The sequence below is a fragment of the Ipomoea triloba genome, chromosome 1 (assembly GCF_003576645.1).
Source record: "Ipomoea triloba cultivar NCNSP0323 chromosome 1, ASM357664v1".
Taxonomy (NCBI): Eukaryota; Viridiplantae; Streptophyta; class Magnoliopsida; order Solanales; family Convolvulaceae; genus Ipomoea; species Ipomoea triloba.
The window spans coordinates 36648227-36666134 of NC_044916.1; the positions used below are offsets into that span (position 1 = coordinate 36648227).

A 17908-nucleotide genomic window follows, 5' to 3' on the forward strand; every position below is an offset into this window, starting at 1 on the left:
AACTGCCAATGCCTCGTTTACTTTCTCAATGCTGATTTCGACTCACGAAATTTCTTCTCCTCTGAAAGCATTTCTGCAAACCTGTGTAATAAGACATGCATATTTATAATCAATAGATAAGTGTTTTTTTAGTGAAAAAAAAAGAAAGAAAGAAACCACAACCATTATCTAGAGTGTGCACTGAATAAGCTCCCATTATAATCTTCACCATTAAAGGATCACAAGGAAGTAAACTAAGAAGGTTGCACTAAAAATTCAATTTGTAATTTTGTGGTTATTAAACTAAGAAATATTAGTTTCTATTGTTTATACCTTTTCAAAGCATCTTCGTTGGTGCCGCCACCCTCGCATGGCTCAAAGAGACCGGTTTGCAAATTGACCCTTGAAAGTGGTTTCTTCAATAAAATTTTTCCAGTTTCTGCTAATTTGTTCATGTTCTCCTTTGTTGCTACGTCTACTGAAGAAACTGTCCCAGTTAACGTGTCATCCTGCATATATGCCATTACAATATACAATACAACTATTATAATTCTCCAAATTAAATTCTTTTTTTGAATATAAAAAAATAAAGAAATCCCGAAATTTATAGAAAGAATTTGCATTGCATATATGTTTCATACTTGAATTCGAAGGTAATTATTTTGAGAATGAAGTGCTTGGAAGAGGACTGAGATATGCAAGTCAACCATGTCACCGCTGGCTTGATTGAAGACATCAATAATGGGGGTGGAACCCCCGTTGAGAAGCCAACCCAAAACACCCCATTTGGCCGCCATTTTAGCGCTATATTTCTGTTCCACTTTATGGGAGCCAGTTCCGACTGAAATCACCAGAAATCGGTCGTAATCTGCAGGCTTGATCGGAAAGAAATCTGGGTGCCCGTGGATGATTTGCTTACTCACTTCGCTAGTAGCAACTAGAGTCTATGATATGGTACAACACAAAGAAGATTGATAAATGAGTCTTTTGCTTTATCATACGCATAAAGTACACGACGCAGCACAGTGCATGCATGAAACATGCACGCGTCAAAATAACATATTAATAAACTTAATTGCAATTTTTAAAAGTTTAATAACCTAATTAATTTTTAGGGTCTTATTTGATTTTTTCGTAAAATAAATAAAGTTTACCGGATTGTTGGCCGCAACTCCGCCGTCAATTAGGTTGAATTCTCGGAGGTTTCCGTCTTGATCTTGGTTCTTGAAGTAGTATGGCGGAAGGTAAGTTGGCGCTGCGGATGTGGCGATGCATATGTCGGAAAGTTTAGCGTCCGACAAAGGGTTTGTTTTTGCCTGTTTAATTTCATTCGACTTTAACCTTAATGGTAACAATATATAAATAATGAATGCTCCATATATATATATATATAGAAGCTAAGGTAATTAGAGATGGACTACCTCAAAAGTAGAGAAAATGGTGGGCTGCAGTCGGGTGATATCAAAAGTTGGGACCACGATGTTGGTTAAGGTTTCATGCAGTCGAGTCTCTCCTAGTGTCTCTTCTATGATCTTGTGAAGGTACACCCCATCGTACTTGGGGCCTACTAGAGATTTGATCGTCTTTCTGATTGGTCCAAACAGTCCACCTTTTTGAGGGAAAATCTTGGGGCCATGCTCAAGATAGAAAGTTGTGATATCTTTGGCCGCAAACAATGGCCGCTTGGTGGCCTGCTCCGGTGCGGTTAGCATCACCGTCACCAGACCGCCGGTGCTCGTTCCGGCTATCACGTCGAAGTAATCCGCCAGTCGTGCGTCCCCTCCATCCATCTCCTGTACGTTTAATCATCGAAATTAAGTTTAGAATTCAACATATTTGTGATGGACATTAGTAATTAATCTTTGAATAGTGTGATATGATTGATGATGTAATCACTACCTGCAACTGAGATTCAAGGTATTCAAGGATAGTAGCCGGAATGATTCCCCTAATACCGCCTCCATCGATGCTGAGAACGGTGATCAGCCTTCCATAACTTGGAGGTTGCAGAGACCAAGATGCACCACCTTTCACCATTTTAATTAAGTTGTTGAATTGTTACCCTATAACACTTGCAAATTGTAGTTTTCTTAGCTTGTTCGATCCAATACAGGCTGGCTAGCTAGTTTCATGCATGCGTCTATTTATAGACCTCAAGCCCAATACATGCGTATTCAATAAGATAAATATTAGCCATACTTATTACCTTAATTAGTCACAAGTTGATTAAATAAGATATATTGTTTGATGTCGTCAGCTAATAAACAATGGGGGTTTTTACTTTAATAATTACTAATAAAAAATTAGTTAGTACGTATGATATGAAAGTTTCCTAGCTTATGAAGTTATGATAATTAAGAATATTATATTTGTTTGTCGCACGTGAGGGATTAATGTCTTAATTACGGACGCACCAACATTGACCCTTTCAATAATCTTTTGATGCTTATCATATCCCTGGCTAGAGATTACGGAGTATTAGACTATATATACATTTTGTTTTCTATTATTAATATGTTGTTTGGGCAAAGATGACATGCATGCCCTAATATTAAATGTTATCATTCGAAAATGGTCTAAGAATACTATGAACAAAACTGTCCATTTAAATGTTTATTATATCCTCTCTCCGACGGCCGAGTAAGATGAGAAAGCCATCTCCTTTCACTTTCAAATATTTCAATCTTCATCTTTAACACATCACCTTGAATGTTTAAATTTAAAAAACCATGTTCTCCATATTTTTTTTTTGGGTTAGTTGCCATGTATATGGTGGCACCATATACATGAAGATGCAGATTCTGGAATTTGAATTGTAACCCATTTGGCCTTTATTTTCTAGGCTAGATGATAGCTCTTGAGATATCTTTAGGGCCTTGGCCCCTTGTATTTTGTAGGCCTTTTATGGCCCTTTTGAGATTGTAAGGCTTTAGGCCTCAAATTTGTGAGCCTTAGGTCACTTTTGGGCCTAAGGCGTTTGTAAGGCTTCGGCCTCCGATTTTATTCAATATACGCATTTGTTTTGAAAAAAGAATAATAACAATAATAATAACTTAAGAATGAAAAGTGGACATGACCAACACTCAAGAGACGAATTTACAATTACTATATCACTTAGACGAAAAATGTAATTTTTCCATACATTAACTATTAATTCAGAAAGTTTTCTAATAAACCCATTATGCATGGATCCAGAAAGTTTTTTATTCAGCCCATTATGTATGGGTCCAGGTAGTATAGTGTTGGATTTTAGCCTATTATTATGTATGGATCCAGAAGGATTTCGGTTCAGCCCAAATTCAGAACGGGTTTAAAAAAGAAGCCGTGTACAAATTTTTGTTGGACAAGCTTCCCGAAGACTCGCGTGACGACCACCGGACTCCTCTGACGAGTTTCGATTCGCATATTTCCCCTCAGATATTCTCTCCGCCCGCCTTTTTTCACGAAACCGCCTCTCAACCGCCGGACCTCCGCCGTATTGGTGCCTGCTGCTTAATGACGCATTTCAATTTCCGATCGTTTCATCTCGAGAAAACATAATTTCCGGATATAAACAAGGAAGGAATAAAAATTGATTTAAACGGATTTGGATAAAAAAAGTATGTTTCGTCTTTACAGCAGGAATACGCGGAGGTATCTGCGGTTCTCTCTCCGTCGCTCCCTTTCGTCTTCGATGCGTAAGGATCCCGAGAGTTCCGTCGAATGCACGCCCACAAACTTGATGAATTCTCAATCAGTGCCTTCTCTAGCAATACATCGTCACCCTCCTGCTATTCTATCCCCTCCTAAGCGCTCCCGTGCGTTTTTTCTCGCCCTATCCGCCATTGTCGCTCCGTGCGCTGTGATTTTGATAAATAATGGTGATGACGGTAGGTACGAGGGGGCCGCCGGTGGTGTGTATAGAGAGATGGAAAATGTGGTTGAGAAATCCAAGGATTCGTTCACGAGGACAATGAATAGAATGAAGCAGACTGGTGCGGCGGCTTCGGTTTTGTGGAAGTCGTTGAGGTCGGTTATGTCGTCCGCGAACCATGAGGTTCGAGCTGGTTTCGAGCTTAGGGTTGCGGCTTTGTTGGCTGATATTGCCGCGGCGAGTGAGAGCCGTAGAGCGGCCCTAGTTGGTGCGGGGGGTGGCGCGGTGGTGGATTGGCTTCTGGAGACCGTGTCGTCCAACGGGGAGAATTTTGGCACTCAGGCCGAGTCCGCTAGGGCTTTGGCATACTTGATTGCTGATCCAAATGTGTCTGAGGCGGTTTTTGGGAGGCCTCACGCTGTACCGAATTTGCTTAGGTTTATTTTCTCTGCTCAGCCTAGACGATCAAAGAAAGTGAGTTCTTTTTTTAGTTTTTAGTTTTTAAATGTACGAAATGTCTAACTGAATTATCGCTTAAAGCTATGAAAAATTGATGTCAATTGGTGTTTCCCATGATTTAAAATCCTGTTGCTTTTATCTCTGGGTAATAGTAAGTGCTTTTGCACATTGCAGAATTGAAATTGCATCTGACTTTTTACGGAACCTTTTAGTTTGTGAAACTAACTGAGATCTTTTTAGCTTTCATTTCCTTTTCTTTTCTTGTTTCATGCAAAAATTGTTCTTCTTTCTTGACACGAATGCATTGGACTTTGTGGGAACAGCAAGCTAGGAATAGTTCGTTTGGTCTTTCTGATTCTTTAAGAGGTAGGAGCATGCTTGTTGCTGCCATTATGGATGTGGTCACTTCCCACTGTCAAAGTGCAGACAAGGTATCATTTAAACCTTGGCTACCACAAAATGCTGAGATGAGAGATATTGCAACTGCAATTGAAGTTATTGAGGAAGGTGGCATGCATTGGGATGAGCCACGTGAGGACGAAGAAGATGATGGAGGGACAGGAGTGAAGGGTATTGGAATAAAGATTCTTGAAGGCACAACAGTTCTAGGACTTTCAAGGACTAAAGGGCTTGTTGAGATTGGTCATTCTGATTCCAGCCAGTCTGTCAAATATGTACATAAGAATCTTTTATTTAACAAGATAAATGACAGTTCTGCAAAATCAAATTTATCTTTGGCTGTGGTTCCTGGACTTTGGGATGATTTGCATTCTGAGCAAGTTGCTGTTCCTTTTGCTGCATGGGCATTGGCAAATTGGGCAATGGCATCAGAAGCTAATAGGACTCACATTCAGGAACTGGACCAAGATGGAAAAGTAGTTATGGCTGCTTTGATGGCACCTGAGAGATCTGTAAGGTGGCATGGAAGTCTGATTGCCAGGTTGCTGTTAGAGGACCAAAATCTATCACTAAATGATTATGTTTCTGAATGGAGTTCCAGTCTTCTTTCTACTGTTTCTCAAGCAAGCAAGGCTCAGGACTTCCCTCTGACTCACATTGCTTTATCTGCATTTCTGGTTGCTCTTGAGAGAAGCACTAAAGCACAGGAGGTTGCAATTGAGAAGGGTCTTCATTTGATGAGAGGCACTGCTAAACAGGCAACAAAGCACGTGTCTGTGCAAGAAGCATTGGCAAAGGCCTTGGAATTGCTCTATACTAGGGAAATGCATATGTCCATTGAAGAAAGCCAAAAATGGTCTGGCATTTTGCTTCCTTGGGTTTTTGGGAAATCTTCTTCTGACGCAATGCGGTCATCAGCCATAAATATCCTTTCATACATTCTTGAAGATTATGGTCCATCCTTGATAGCAATTTCTCAAGGATGGTTAACTATTTTACTAAGTGATGTTTTGAATTCCAGGAAGGTAGCTTTGACCAAAGGGAATAATGAGATTAAGACTGATAAAGTGAAGGTTTGTTGCAGTGGTGTGGTTTTTTGTTTAGCTGGAATAGTAATGCTTTAATATTTTTTTTAAAAATGTCTTTGAACATTTATAAATTTCTGCAGACACAAATTGATCAAGCAAATATAGTTTCTGCAACCCAAATTGCAAATCAGTTGGCAATGGCAGTTGTAAACCTAGCAGGAATGCAACTTGGAGCAGACACTGAAACTGATGATACATTTCCTTTGGTTGATCTTCTCTCACTCGAACCATTTGTTGGGCTGTTTAAGAACCTTAAGAAAGATAAATTGCCCAAGATTAAAGCTGCAGATTCAGCATTGGCCACTCTTAAAGGAATCAAAGCTTTGACAGAAATTTGTGCGGAAGACTCTGCTTCTCTAAACAAAATAACTGATTCTGGAGTCCTCTGCTTGATTAGGCGCCTGTTATTGGAAGATGATTATGAACAGTTAGCAGCAATCGAAGCATATGATGCATCGCGTGCCCCAGAGTCACCAGAAAATGCACGATCTGTTTCAGGTGAAACTTCTTCTAATGCCAATCCTAGTGATGCATCCAGTGTTCGAGTACCACCTACGGCTCACATTCGGAGGCATGCAGCCAGGCTACTTACTGTACTATCAGTTCTTCCAAAAGTGAAGAAGGCAATAGTTGCAGATAAAGCTTGGCATAGATGGCTTGAAGAATGTGCTGAAGCAAAGATTCCAGGTTGCAATGACCTCAAAATTCAAAGTTATGCCAGGGCAACACTACTGAATGTGTCCTGTGGTAGCCAAACTAGTGAAGAATCTGTAGATGATGCATCTCATGGAAGCACAAATGAAACTCATACTTGCCCTCGCTATGCTGATATGATATTTTTAATTAATCCTGACAGACCACACTGGAAAAGTGTGGAGAATGCAATACCAACATCAACAGATAGATCCTTTGCATCTAGTGATGATTCTGTCGGAAGTGAGCAGGGAATTTCGACTACAGGTTCTAACGAGTGTGGCTCTTCAACCTCTACATCTGAACCTGGAAGTTCCTCACAATCAGAGATGCCTTTACTGGATGTTGTGTTTGTTCATGGGCTCCGTGGAGGTCCCTTCAAAACATGGCGGTTGTCTGAGGACAAGTATTCCACTAAATCTGGCCTTGTAGAGAAAATTGATGAAGAGGCAGGGAAGCAAGGAACCTTTTGGCCTGGGGAATGGCTTCCAGCTGATTTTCCTGGTGCCCGTTTGTATAGTCTCAAATATAAGGTTCATATTTCCATGTCATTCTTAATTACTATCCACTATTATTCGGAGTGCAGATGGTTTTTCCTTATCCATCTGTGTTTTTTTGTGATTGGACATTTAATGTTTTCTCATAATTATGAACTTATCTCGTGCAATCTGCCATCTGATAAATGATCTTTTGCAGACAAATCTTACACAATGGTCAGGAGCAAGCCTTCCCCTTCAGGTTTGTTTCTCCACAGCAAAACATGTTCATATTGTGCACCACATGCATAGTCTTCAGTTTCTGCTGATTTATTGTCTGCCTAACTATAAACTATGTACTTTTTTGACTACTGCTTTCAAAATGCAAGAGAACTTTTAGACCATCTAGAGTGCTGACTAGTGATATTTTTATGGGTTCTATAAGAGTAGAAATTCTGGAGTTCTGGTCTTTCATGACAGGAGAATTTTTTTTCTTTCACGGCTTGTGGTAATGTGCTTCCTATACATGTTTTGCATGCTGCATCACATATTTGTGCAATTCAGCATTCATAGATCTTGCATCATTCATTAATCAATTCTACAGGAGGTAAGCTCCATGCTGTTGGAGAAGCTCGTTTCAGCTGGCATTGGGAATCGTCCAGTTATATTTGTTACTCATAGGTTGGTCTGATCTTGTCTTGGTTAGTTTATTTCACTTCATTTTCTATTCATGGTGGGCGTGGTGCTCAATTTTGATGGTGCAAGAGTCTCCTTTTTAGATTTCTTCTTTTTTGCCCCATATTTCAAATGGTCCAATTTAAGTAAACAGTTTGAAGGTTTTTTTTTTGTTGCATCTTTATGACTGCACAAATTAAAATATAGAGTAATTTGTTTGGCCTCAATCTCGTTTAGTTCAAAGCACTTTCTAAAACTTCCTAGTTAAGAAGTCCACTCAGTGAAACCTTAATATCCTAGGCTAGGTGGATTCCAAATTTACAAGAGTGCTGCTATTAAAGTACTTCTTGGAGCTAGTTTGAATAGGATAAAAAAAATCTCACCAAGATACCAAGTATGAGATAAGATCTAAACAGGTTATGATCTGTCAAAATTACTAGGAGCTCCTTTTATTACCTGTATTATGGCCCCTTTAGTGAAAGCTTATAATTATGGATTGTGAGTGAGTAATAACCTACTATTAGGTCTAGTTTTAATTGAATAGTTCCACCTTTGCCATTTATGAATGTAATTTTATTTCATTTATCTTTAGTTTCAATTATGAAGATGGGGTGCTGTTGGAAATTAACCGTGATTGTATGGATTATTGGCTTAAAGTAGCAAGAGTTGTGAAATCTATTATCTTTGCCAAACTTTTAGAAAATGGATTAGTTAATCTTTAATATCATATAATGTAGTATAAAATATAGATAAATGATTCTATTCTTTTGTTTATCCCCCTTATATATCTACATAGAGCAGTGCTTTGGCCTAAAGAAGCTTGTTCTAACTTCTCTTTTTTTGTGTGTGTGGGGATTGGCAGCATGGGAGGCCTTGTTGTCAAGCAGATGTTGTATCAAGCAAAAGCAGAGAATAAGGAGCATCTTGTCAATAACACAGTTGGTGTTGTATGTATTCTCTTTTCAAATAGATGATGAATCCTATGGCATTGATGCTAATATTCTGTACTGAATTTCTACCATTTCCACTACTTACCTATTGATTCTTGAGTTTCAGGTATTCTACAGTTGTCCCCATTTTGGCAGCAAACTTGCAGACGTGCCCTGGCGTATGGGTCTTGTCTTTCGCCCTGCACCTAGTGTTAGTAACTTTATGCTTATAGCCCTCTTGCCCTTCCTCGTTACTGTTTATCTGTGTTCATAGCTCTTCTCTTTCATCCCTTGTTATTTCTCTTAAGAACTTTAGATTCTTTTTGAAACATGAATATTAGGATTAATATTTTGTTGGTTCATTGTTTTATTCTGTTAAATTTCCAGATAGGAGAGTTGAGAAGTGGGTCTCCAAGACTGGTGGATCTTAATGATTTCATCCGCCACCGTCATAAGAAAGGGATGCTTGAGGTGCTGAGTTTTTGTGAGGTATAATTTCATCACCAATTTAAGATGTTCATAGGTTTCATTCATGACCTAAAAAGAGCTTCCAAGGGGGTTCAATTCACTTGGTTGACTATAGTCTATAGTGCTGAAATGAGCTAAATGATGTGTGCAGACGAAGGTTACCCCAATCGTCGAAGGTTATGGAGGTTGGGCATTTCGAATGGAAATTGTACCAATGGAGTCAGCATATCCTGGATTTGGTGAATTAGTTGTGAGTTAAATTGGATTACCTTGATTCCTTGCGTCAGTTTCAACTAAATTCAATTGGTTGCATTATGGTGTTTTGTGCACTGCACTTGTTTCTATTTCTATAACTTCCCACCATGTTCTGTGTAATATGCCTATACCCTCATTAGCTGCAAAAGTTGCATTGCATTACAAAGTTACTGTCATGATTCAAGAGTATGGTAAACATGCATCCTAGTTTGAACCATGCATTCAATAACGTGAAATAGTTCTCATTTGTGTATCATCTTGATGCAGGTATTAGAGTCAACTGATCATATAAATTCTTGCAAGCCTCTGAACCGCACTGATCCTTCTTACAAAGAGACTTTAGAATTCATGCACAAACTTAAAGCACGTTACAATAGATGAATACAGGTGTACATAATTTTAGTCATGGTGGCAGCAGCAGCCTTGCGAGGTTGGTCTTCAATCTCAGTTCCAGGCTTTCGGCCATTCTTCCAACTGCAATTGGTATACGTTACTCATACTAGCCTAGCTTATACTGGCTATTAGAATTGCTCAAGAGCAGATCGGCATATTATAGTCTTCTGCTCCTGTGCATTTACATAGATTGACTTTTACTGATTCCTTGTACAGTGCAAATTTTAAGTTGACATCAGGTTTCAACATTTTTAACATGGAACTTTCCACATTTGATTTATGTTGTAGCTTAGACAGGAATAAGGGTTTTTTTTTCCCCACAGGATGACTAGAATACTGAGTTTACCTTGTAAATGATGTACAAGCCACAGTTGTAAATGAAATTGCTAACATTGTAAGGAAAATATACCATTATCCCATTGTTCTTTATCCTTGTTTTAATTGGAATGGAACTTGATTTTTAATCTCAATATATTGAGTTATTCATTTTAGGAGCAATTTTAAATCTCCAGGCTAGTTGTCTCATCTAATAGAGATGCTTACAATTTAACGAAAAATTTTTAGGTAAACAAATCCAATTCCATTCATCACTAAGGCTGTGTTTGGAAAGTAGGAAAATGACTTTTGAAAAATATTTTTTGCAGTCATTTTTTCAAAAATAAGTTTATTTTCAGTGTTTGGACGTATTTTGGAAAACAAGTCTTTGTGTGTTTGAATTATTTTTTGAAAAATGCGTAGAATTGTATAAGCCTAGCTTATACATGCGAGTTTTTGCAGCGAGAAACCAGAGCACTTTGGTTTCCGACGAAAAATCGTGGTATGATTTTTGCCGAAAACATTTGGCCTGTGAGAGGTGGAAAATGACTTCCGCCAAAATTCAGTTGAAATAACCAAACATCATAACCCTAAAAAATGATTTTCGGAAATAATTTTCTGAACTTCCAAACACATCCTAAATAACAAGTCATACCATAACCCATAAAGAACATGCAAGAGCATTCCCACTAAGGTTTTTTCTTTCTTTTAAAGAACAATGATACCAAGGTTTTTAAATCTAGTACAAAGTTGGAGACTGAAAACTACGTCATTGTCCTCTACTATACTAGTAATATCCTAGAAAGCATTTATGTGCAAAAACATTAATACAAAGTGAAAGAGTGCAACGTAGAGGACCCTACAACTCGATTAGAATCAAATCCAGAAAGCACAGAAGAAGCACTGCTGCTTCAATTGCCATCTAAAGAATCAGCTACGACATTTGTACAAAATCAAAATCCTATATCCACCTAGTTACTAAGCCAGTCATTGATTAGCACAAAATCAAAATCCTATATCACCCAGTCATTGATTAGTTGCTCCATTCATCGTCTCTGAATCCGACTTTCCTGTCTGCTCTCCATTAACCGTCTCTGAATCCAATTTTCCTGTCTGCTCTCCATTAGCCATTGCTGAATTTGATTTTCCTGTCTGCTCTCCATTAACCGTATCTAAATCTGATATTCCTGTCTGCTCCCCATTAACTGTCTCTGTATCTGATTTTCCTGTTTGCTCTTCATTAACCGTCTCTGAATCTGATTTTCCTGTCTGCTCTCCATTAACCGTCTCTGAATCTGATTTTCCTGTCTGCTCAATGACGAAGTGATCAACAACCCGAACTGTATTTACAGGATCCTGCTTTAGCGAAGCTGCTCTCCATTTGCTAGGAAACTTCCGCGTGAAGCTTGAATGCTGTGGCTGTTTTAGCTCCGAATCCCAGTAAGGGTCGAGCTTCCAATCTTTCGGGACCTGAATATTCAAAAAGATTTGCCAATCCGAGCCTCTTTCAGAAGGGCATTATCCTATATATAGAACGAGAGAGAGAGAGAGAGCATCAATGTTTTACCTTATCAACCGCGAGTGTGAAAACTTCAAGGTCACCTTTGCTGTTAAGGTGAAACCTCGTGAAAGACTTATAGTTAGCAATGCGCAGAGATGAAAACGCCTCGTCAAAGTGTAAGTGAAGCCAATTAATGCAGACGTACAGGTAGCTTCCGAAAATCAAAGAAACCACGGGAGTTGAGAATACCCAGAAATAAAGAAAAACAGATGCATAATATATTACAGCACCCCCTCGGGAGAACGATTCCATCCCGTCCTTGCAAATGCTATTCCTTGAAACCGCCATTACCTGAAAAATGACGTGTTCGACAGCATATTAATCGTGTAGCATTGCTATTGAGGAAAGCTTTACTGTATTTATTTACATATTCAGTGAAAAGAAAACGAAGAAAAGAGACAAGTTTCTTACCTCGGGTACATCAAAAGCAGACATGAGATACTTGATGCACGCTGGATAAAGGCCAAACGTCCATCTTTCTATACGGTCTCTAAGGCCAGTAGGGTCTGGAAAATGCTCACTCTCGACTGATCGATACCATTCATATAGAGTATGATAGCCTTCATAAAAAAATATTCACAAAATAAATTAATGCTAGCTGAGCTGCCAATAAAAGATGAAAGTCGCCTGGCAAAGAATTCTCACCGGCTGTACCCAGTAGATCATGTCTGATGCACGTCTCAACGCCCAATTCCAACAAGAGCATGAGAATCAATGCTGCAGCCAAGTGAGCAGACACGTGAAGAATCCCGATTATCATTCTCTTTTTACGAGACACCCTGGATGGCACAAAACATATTGCAGCTACTAATAGTAACATGGCACCAGCCGAGGATACATACGAACGACCAAACAGATCTATAAAGGAATCCCACACCGTAGTAAAGAAGCTACTCAAGTGACCAGAAAAGGTATCGTCCTTTAACAGGTGGTCCAAATGGCACTATAATGCACAGGAAGTAGTCAGTTATATATGCCTACCTTAGAAGGACAAATAAATAACCACGCATAAAGTTAAAAATGATACGATCAAAGAACAACATGATGTTAATTAGGGTTCAGACTCGAAGCTCTTAGGGGTAAAGTTACCTGAGGGAACATAGAGAATGCTAAGACAAAATATATGAAGCCACCAATAATATCAAATTGCCAATTCTTCTTTCGGAACTTCAATATGTTCCCTAATGCGATCTGCATTTATGTATAAAGCATGTTACAATATGAGATGAGCAAAGAATATGTCAGACTAAATAATTAGTAGAAGATTCAGATTTCCTACTCTGCTTGAATCCTCAAACGACGGGTAAGAAGCTTTACTCTCATAGGTCGTCCCATATAGTTCATTGAAATTACGGAAGACATGTGTAGGGTGTAGAAACGCTCCACCACAACCGTTAACAAGTAAATGTTGCACGTAAGCTGGCCTATCCGATGGAACATATGAATGGCGCATATAATGATGCAAGTCTCCAGCAATTCGAAGCTTACACCTCCCGTTTAAATGGTCACGTATTAAGTAAGAAACATTCTTCCCAGTCTCATCGCTCCAATACCAATCGAGAAGCCAATTAGGTTCGTGAGTCATAATGATCACAGAATCATTCTCTAACATCTGACAAGAAGATAGAATCATGATTGCGTTTTTTTTATGGAGGGTTAGAGAAAAATGATAGCGTTCGCATAATTGTATCCTTAACTAGTGACCAAGGACTTTCCGGTTCTAAAATTCAAACGACCAACAAAAATAAAGGAATGCCAACGTTCTGAGCTAACATATGAAATAGGAGCGTCAACATGACAAGACAAAATAGAATGGAAAGGATACCTTATCCCTTATTAATTCTGAGAAGAACTTGAATTGGTATATATCAATATCACAATGGAGAGCGAGGTCAAGACCAAATACCCACCACCGTTTTGGTAGCTGCAGGGCAAAATAGCTTCTCTTTTGAGGCATGAACCAGCCACCCAACCAACTTTTGTGACAAATGTACCTCATGAATGTCTGAAGCCCGTCAAACCAATCTGCACGGACAAAGAAAATCGACTAGGAAATAACAATACATTCCAGATGAAAAATCCAATTTACTATCGATGAAAATGTGTATTCTACTAAAAACATAGACTAACCATGATTCCCAGGTATAAGAAAACACTGAGGTCCTTCATAGTACTTCAAATCAGCAATCCCAGAAGGTAACTCTGGCTTGTTTACAGCAATGTGTTCTTCCTTATACCATGTTGGTGGCTGAAGAGCATACTCAAAGGGGCAAAATAAGCGTTTCTCATATGTAAACGATGATGGGTTAGGATACCTTTGGAAAAATAGAAACAAAGAGACAATCAATTGAGCATTGCAAACAACAAATCCAACAGGTTAGAATAGCATAAAACAATTGAACAGCTGTATAAAATGGATAAGCAACTGAAAGTCATTCATCACTTGACAGGTGAAATATCATTATAGAAACACTGTAGAGAGATTTGAGCTTACGCAAGATCGCCGCCTATGAGAAGCAGATTCCCACGAGGCAAAGTAAGAATAGAGCCATTATTTTGGGCACGGATCACAGGTTGAGCAAGAAGCCGTGCCACTGTGTATGATGAATTTCCACCATCACCAGTATCGGCCATAAAATCAAACCAAAGGTCATCTTTTTCACTAAACTGATCATACAAAAGATCCTGTTGTTTAGCTCCATCTTGGTCTTTGGTCATAGCCGCCTATCAATCCAGACAAAGGTGCAAACATGGCAGTATTATGAGAACTAGAGCAATCAGAAAACCTTTTTTTGCAAGATTCCCATACATCATACAATACATAAGACACCACTATAAAAGGGTTGCAAGAGCACAAACAATACCTGCAACATACGCATATCAAAACGTCCCACAAATAAAGTAACTGAAACCAGTAGGTCAAACACTGTTTTGAATAAATCAGCAGATGTCCTGTAGCAGGCATTCATAATGGTATCATACTTGAGTGATTGAAGAATCTTCTATTCCCTATAACATATGCTTAGATGGTGGAGAAAGTTTTTGCTCCGAATAATCTATGGAGGGAAAGTAAAACAATAGCATACCCTGAATACCAAGGAACCATATCCAAAAACTCTGGCTTCATCTGCTTTTCCTTCAACTTCTCAAATTCCTTGGGCGATAAAGGGTGGGAGAGAGCCCATCTGGGAATTTGAAAAACATCAGATTATAGGTTTCAAAATCGATCCTTAATTTCAGATTCCTTAATTATGTTTTTATATATTTATATTTATAAATTGCAGACAGAATCAACATCACATAATCAGAAACTTAAAAAAATAAAAATAAAAATGAAATGCCCAATTCCTACCGGGTTCCTTGAAAGAGAGAAATATGAACCAAGTAAATAAAGTTTGTGCAAAAAGAAGGCACCAAATACTCACTCACCCTGATGAGTGTTCCACGACATAATTAGCAATGTAGAGGCCAATAAAAGTGGCCCATAATGAATAAATTGGTGAGATTTCATCTGATGATTCTGCGCATGAGCCTCCACAACTCAACTAGAAAAAAAAATGGTGATAGCATAAGATCCTCAATTACATTGATAGAAGATATGAAAAATTTTAAGCTATAAGGGAATATACCTCTCCATAGATGACCCACTTAGATAAAAATGGGTAATCACTAGCAGAGCCCACTGGAGCAAACCAAAACTTACAAACTTGTTCTTTGAACTCACTCATGCGAACAAATTTGGCAAGCCAAGTGTTTCTCTCTTTCCAAAGAGAAAACCAACTAGAATCTTTCCACTCAAATGGCTTTTGCTTTATTATAGCAAGGTTACCACAGTGGATATAAAATACACAGCAAGCTATACTCAAAACCTATAACAGCAATAAGACCATAAAATAAGAACCACAATTGTTTTGCAATTATTTAAGAGATGTTTGACTCACTTACCGTGCAATTTTGAAGAATTGCCAAAAGTTCAGGCTTCCTTTTAGCAATACGAGCCACAAGGCCAAGATAACCAAGCCCAAGAAATATAACATGGAAAACAAGCAGGAAGAAGATGGATGAGACATATATAGTCAAAAACAAAGATAGGTTCATCCTTACATCTACTCCCATTGACTGAAAACTGGGAAGATGATAAAGAGCTGCAACAAATATCCAAACTATATACCTATAAAATGAAAATTATGCCATTAGCAATTTCCATGAGTTCCATTAGATGAAAACTGAGTTAGTGCCATAGAAGAAACTAAAAACTTACCAGCGGCTGAAATTTGAATAACTAGGCTTAATTGTTTTCCCTATAAATGGAGATGAAAAGAAGTAAAAGAATCCTAGTAAACAAGCATAGATTGACCACCATTTAATATTGCTATCCAACTTCTGAATAAGAGTGTGCATATTATCAGATGATATGAAAAACAGGCATCCCACGACCACAGTAATGACAAAGTGCCGTGAATGCTCATGTGGATAGGGGTATGGATGCGTTAGGATTGTCCTGACTTTCTCCATATTAAGGGTATCAAGCAAACCAGTGGATTGCTTATCAGATACCATCAAGCTATCGTGAGTCGATGATCCAAAAGCTCCGTAATGACTTTCGCTCAAAACCAGCAACTGCACCAACAAACCAATATTTAAAACAATGTAATTGGAAACTACAAATGTCATAACAAGTGGTACATTATATCAGCCTGTCAGTAGAGCAAAAGCAGAAGACAGTATGGGGCAAGTATCTTAGCACACCAAAAAACAAACAACTTAAAAAACTGAACTATCTTTCAATGATCAAGAAGCAAGAGTAAAGAATTCCCACTAGAAATAACAGTATTAATAGTTTCATCAATCTAGTCTAGTTGCAAAGACATTGCCACACATTTTCAGAACTTACAGAACTACAACCTACAAATTCTCATGTTTTGAAGGGTCCAGAGATTTAGTTCTAGTGAGCTCAACCAAAATAGCATAACCAATTCCAGAAAATACCAAAAAAAAAAAAAACTTTTTTTTATATAAAACAAAACTGGAGTTACTAAAGCCAAAATAGGGTTTGGCTTAAGAAATGTGAGCGGAGAGATTATCCTCCGAGCTAAATCAAAGCTGGGAAGAAGATAGCTTTCACATCAAGCTAGCATTCATATAAATGAGCCAGATAGAACAATCAGGCAACAGCATCAACAAATCCAAAAGTGTATATTTCTAGAATATAAAAGGAAAACAACAAAGAAGCAGCCATACATCCTCGTACGAAAAAATACAAGAAAAAAAAGTACCCGGGAATGCAGAGAGAGAAGATGGCGTGAGGGAGAATGAAAGTTCAAGCATGTGGGGCTTCAAAAATTGAAATGTAGGATTTAATGATTTGTGGATAATTAGGAACACAGTCAACGGATTCCCAGAGCATGTCTGCACGGAACCATTTGTGTTGGCGGAATCAGCAGCAGCATATTCTGAAACCTTTTTGAGAATTGAGATTGAATTTAATTAAAATTTATTAATGGTAGCGTCCGATCGACAAAGACTCTGATACGAATTGAATTGAGTGTTTGGAGGATGTGCGTGTTTTGATAGCGAAACGTCGAACTGCTTTCCTGGTTTTGGTTTTCGTAGTTTTTTGTGTTTATTTTACGGAAGTATTTGTTTTTGTCGAGGTTTCTTTCTTTTTATGAAACTGCGGTTTTCAAACCGTTGCGTGAAGGGGGATGGTGGTTTGACGGGGAAGTGGTGAGCAGGGACAGAAAACACGTTGTCATTTTTCCTCCTTTTTTTTTTTTTTTGGCATTATTTCTTTTTCTTTTTTACCCTTATAACCCAAGTTTTTTCCCATTTGGCCATATCTTGAATTTCATAAACTCTCCACAATATTATGAAATGAGTAAATATTAAATTGATGGTGTGATTTCATATTCGATTTATTGTACACTTCTACATATAAGAGATTTCTATCATCATTAATTAGTCAAAGTTTCTTAATATGGAGTAACTTCTTAAGTTTCAACGAGGTTTGAGCTCTAGGACCCCATTTACTTCAAAAAATTGTTCTATGTTTTATTTTTTTAATTAGTGTTTTCTAAACCATTTTTGCTTTTTAAACTACTTGGCACTTGGCACCAAATATTTTGATCAAACACAAACCAAATCAAGCACTTTAACAGTTTAACTAGGAGTTCACTGGGACAGGAAATGTATACTATCAGTATCTGTGTGTGTGATACATACATATATACACACATTGCTTAAAAATTATATATATATCTCTCTCTCTATATATATATATATATATATATATATTCACACACAGTGAACTCCTAGTCACAATGCTTTTCAATTTTTCATGTTGTTCAAATGGATTGAAGTCTTCT

General features: G+C 38.1%; 3 protein-coding genes across 6 annotated transcripts; 1 reads left to right on the forward strand and 2 right to left on the reverse strand.

The window, feature by feature from the left end:
• Positions 1–17: 17 nt before the first annotated feature.
• LOC116013256 (patatin-like protein 2) lies at positions 18–2019 on the reverse strand. The gene is made up of 6 exons (XM_031252920.1): positions 1879–2019; positions 1401–1772; positions 1134–1295; positions 621–923; positions 313–488; positions 18–81 (listed from the first exon to the last, which is right to left on the reverse strand). Exons 1-6 carry the CDS (start codon positions 2014–2016, stop codon positions 18–20), a joined length of 1215 nt encoding a protein of 404 aa, XP_031108780.1. The 5' UTR covers positions 2017–2019.
• Positions 2020–3330: 1311 nt separating this feature from the next.
• LOC116021823 lies at positions 3331–10108 on the forward strand. 3 transcript variants are annotated; one of them, XM_031262310.1, is made up of 10 exons: positions 3331–4306; positions 4615–5763; positions 5859–7004; positions 7168–7209; positions 7552–7628; positions 8485–8569; positions 8679–8762; positions 8939–9040; positions 9171–9269; positions 9542–10108. In XM_031262310.1, the coding sequence occupies exons 1-10, from the start codon at positions 3581–3583 to the stop codon at positions 9653–9655; spliced, it is 3624 nt and encodes a 1207-aa protein (XP_031118170.1). In that variant the 5' UTR covers positions 3331–3580; the 3' UTR covers positions 9656–10108. The 3 variants fall into 3 exon arrangements, with proteins under 3 accessions (XP_031118170.1, XP_031118178.1, XP_031118186.1); XM_031262318.1 differs by lacking the exons at positions 8485–8569; positions 8679–8762; positions 8939–9040; positions 9171–9269; positions 9542–10108 and adding an exon at positions 7398–7455 and having other exon boundaries at positions 7552–7616; XM_031262326.1 differs by lacking the exons at positions 7552–7628; positions 8485–8569; positions 8679–8762; ... (1 more) ...; positions 9171–9269; positions 9542–10108 and adding an exon at positions 7269–7301 and having other exon boundaries at positions 7168–7228.
• Positions 10109–10665: 557 nt separating this feature from the next.
• LOC116021842 lies at positions 10666–17242 on the reverse strand. 2 transcript variants are annotated; one of them, XM_031262343.1, is made up of 16 exons: positions 16820–17242; positions 15805–16163; positions 15489–15714; positions 15173–15412; positions 14973–15088; positions 14630–14728; positions 14408–14495; positions 14038–14267; positions 13674–13858; positions 13369–13568; positions 12823–13155; positions 12633–12734; positions 12189–12486; positions 11955–12103; positions 11550–11834; positions 10666–11452 (listed from the first exon to the last, which is right to left on the reverse strand). In XM_031262343.1, exons 2-16 carry the CDS (start codon positions 16101–16103, stop codon positions 11009–11011), a joined length of 3294 nt encoding a protein of 1097 aa, XP_031118203.1. In that variant the 5' UTR covers positions 16104–16163; positions 16820–17242; the 3' UTR covers positions 10666–11008. The 2 variants fall into 2 exon arrangements, with proteins under 2 accessions (XP_031118203.1, XP_031118195.1); XM_031262335.1 differs by lacking the exon at positions 16820–17242 and having other exon boundaries at positions 15805–16714.
• Positions 17243–17908: the final 666 nt, after the last annotated feature.

Excerpts from the sequence above, each read along its gene's own strand:
- LOC116021842 (XM_031262335.1), bottom strand. The coding sequence starts at position 16,217 with ATGACATTTGTAGTTTCCAATTACATTGTTTTAAATATTGGTTTGTTG. Across the intron at positions 13,859-14,037 it reads CTCATAGGCGGCGATCTTGC|GTATCCTAACCCATCATCGT; the intron begins GTAAGCTCAAAT and ends ATTTTTCCAAAG. Across the intron at positions 11,835-11,954 it reads CTGCTTTTGATGTACCCGAG|GTAATGGCGGTTTCAAGGAA; the intron begins GTAAGAAACTTG and ends GTCATTTTTCAG.
- LOC116013256 (XM_031252920.1), bottom strand. The coding sequence starts at position 2,016 with ATGGTGAAAGGTGGTGCATCTTGGTCTCTGCAACCTCCAAGTTATGGA. Across the intron at positions 1,773-1,878 it reads ACCTTGAATCTCAGTTGCAG|GAGATGGATGGAGGGGACGC; the intron begins GTAGTGATTACA and ends TTAAACGTACAG. Across the intron at positions 924-1,133 it reads GAGTTGCGGCCAACAATCCG|ACTCTAGTTGCTACTAGCGA; the intron begins GTAAACTTTATT and ends ACCATATCATAG.
- LOC116021823 (XM_031262310.1), top strand. The coding sequence starts at position 3,581 with ATGTTTCGTCTTTACAGCAGGAATACGCGGAGGTATCTGCGGTTCTCT. Across the intron at positions 5,764-5,858 it reads TTAAGACTGATAAAGTGAAG|ACACAAATTGATCAAGCAAA; the intron begins GTTTGTTGCAGT and ends AAATTTCTGCAG. Across the intron at positions 9,270-9,541 it reads CTGGATTTGGTGAATTAGTT|GTATTAGAGTCAACTGATCA; the intron begins GTGAGTTAAATT and ends ATCTTGATGCAG.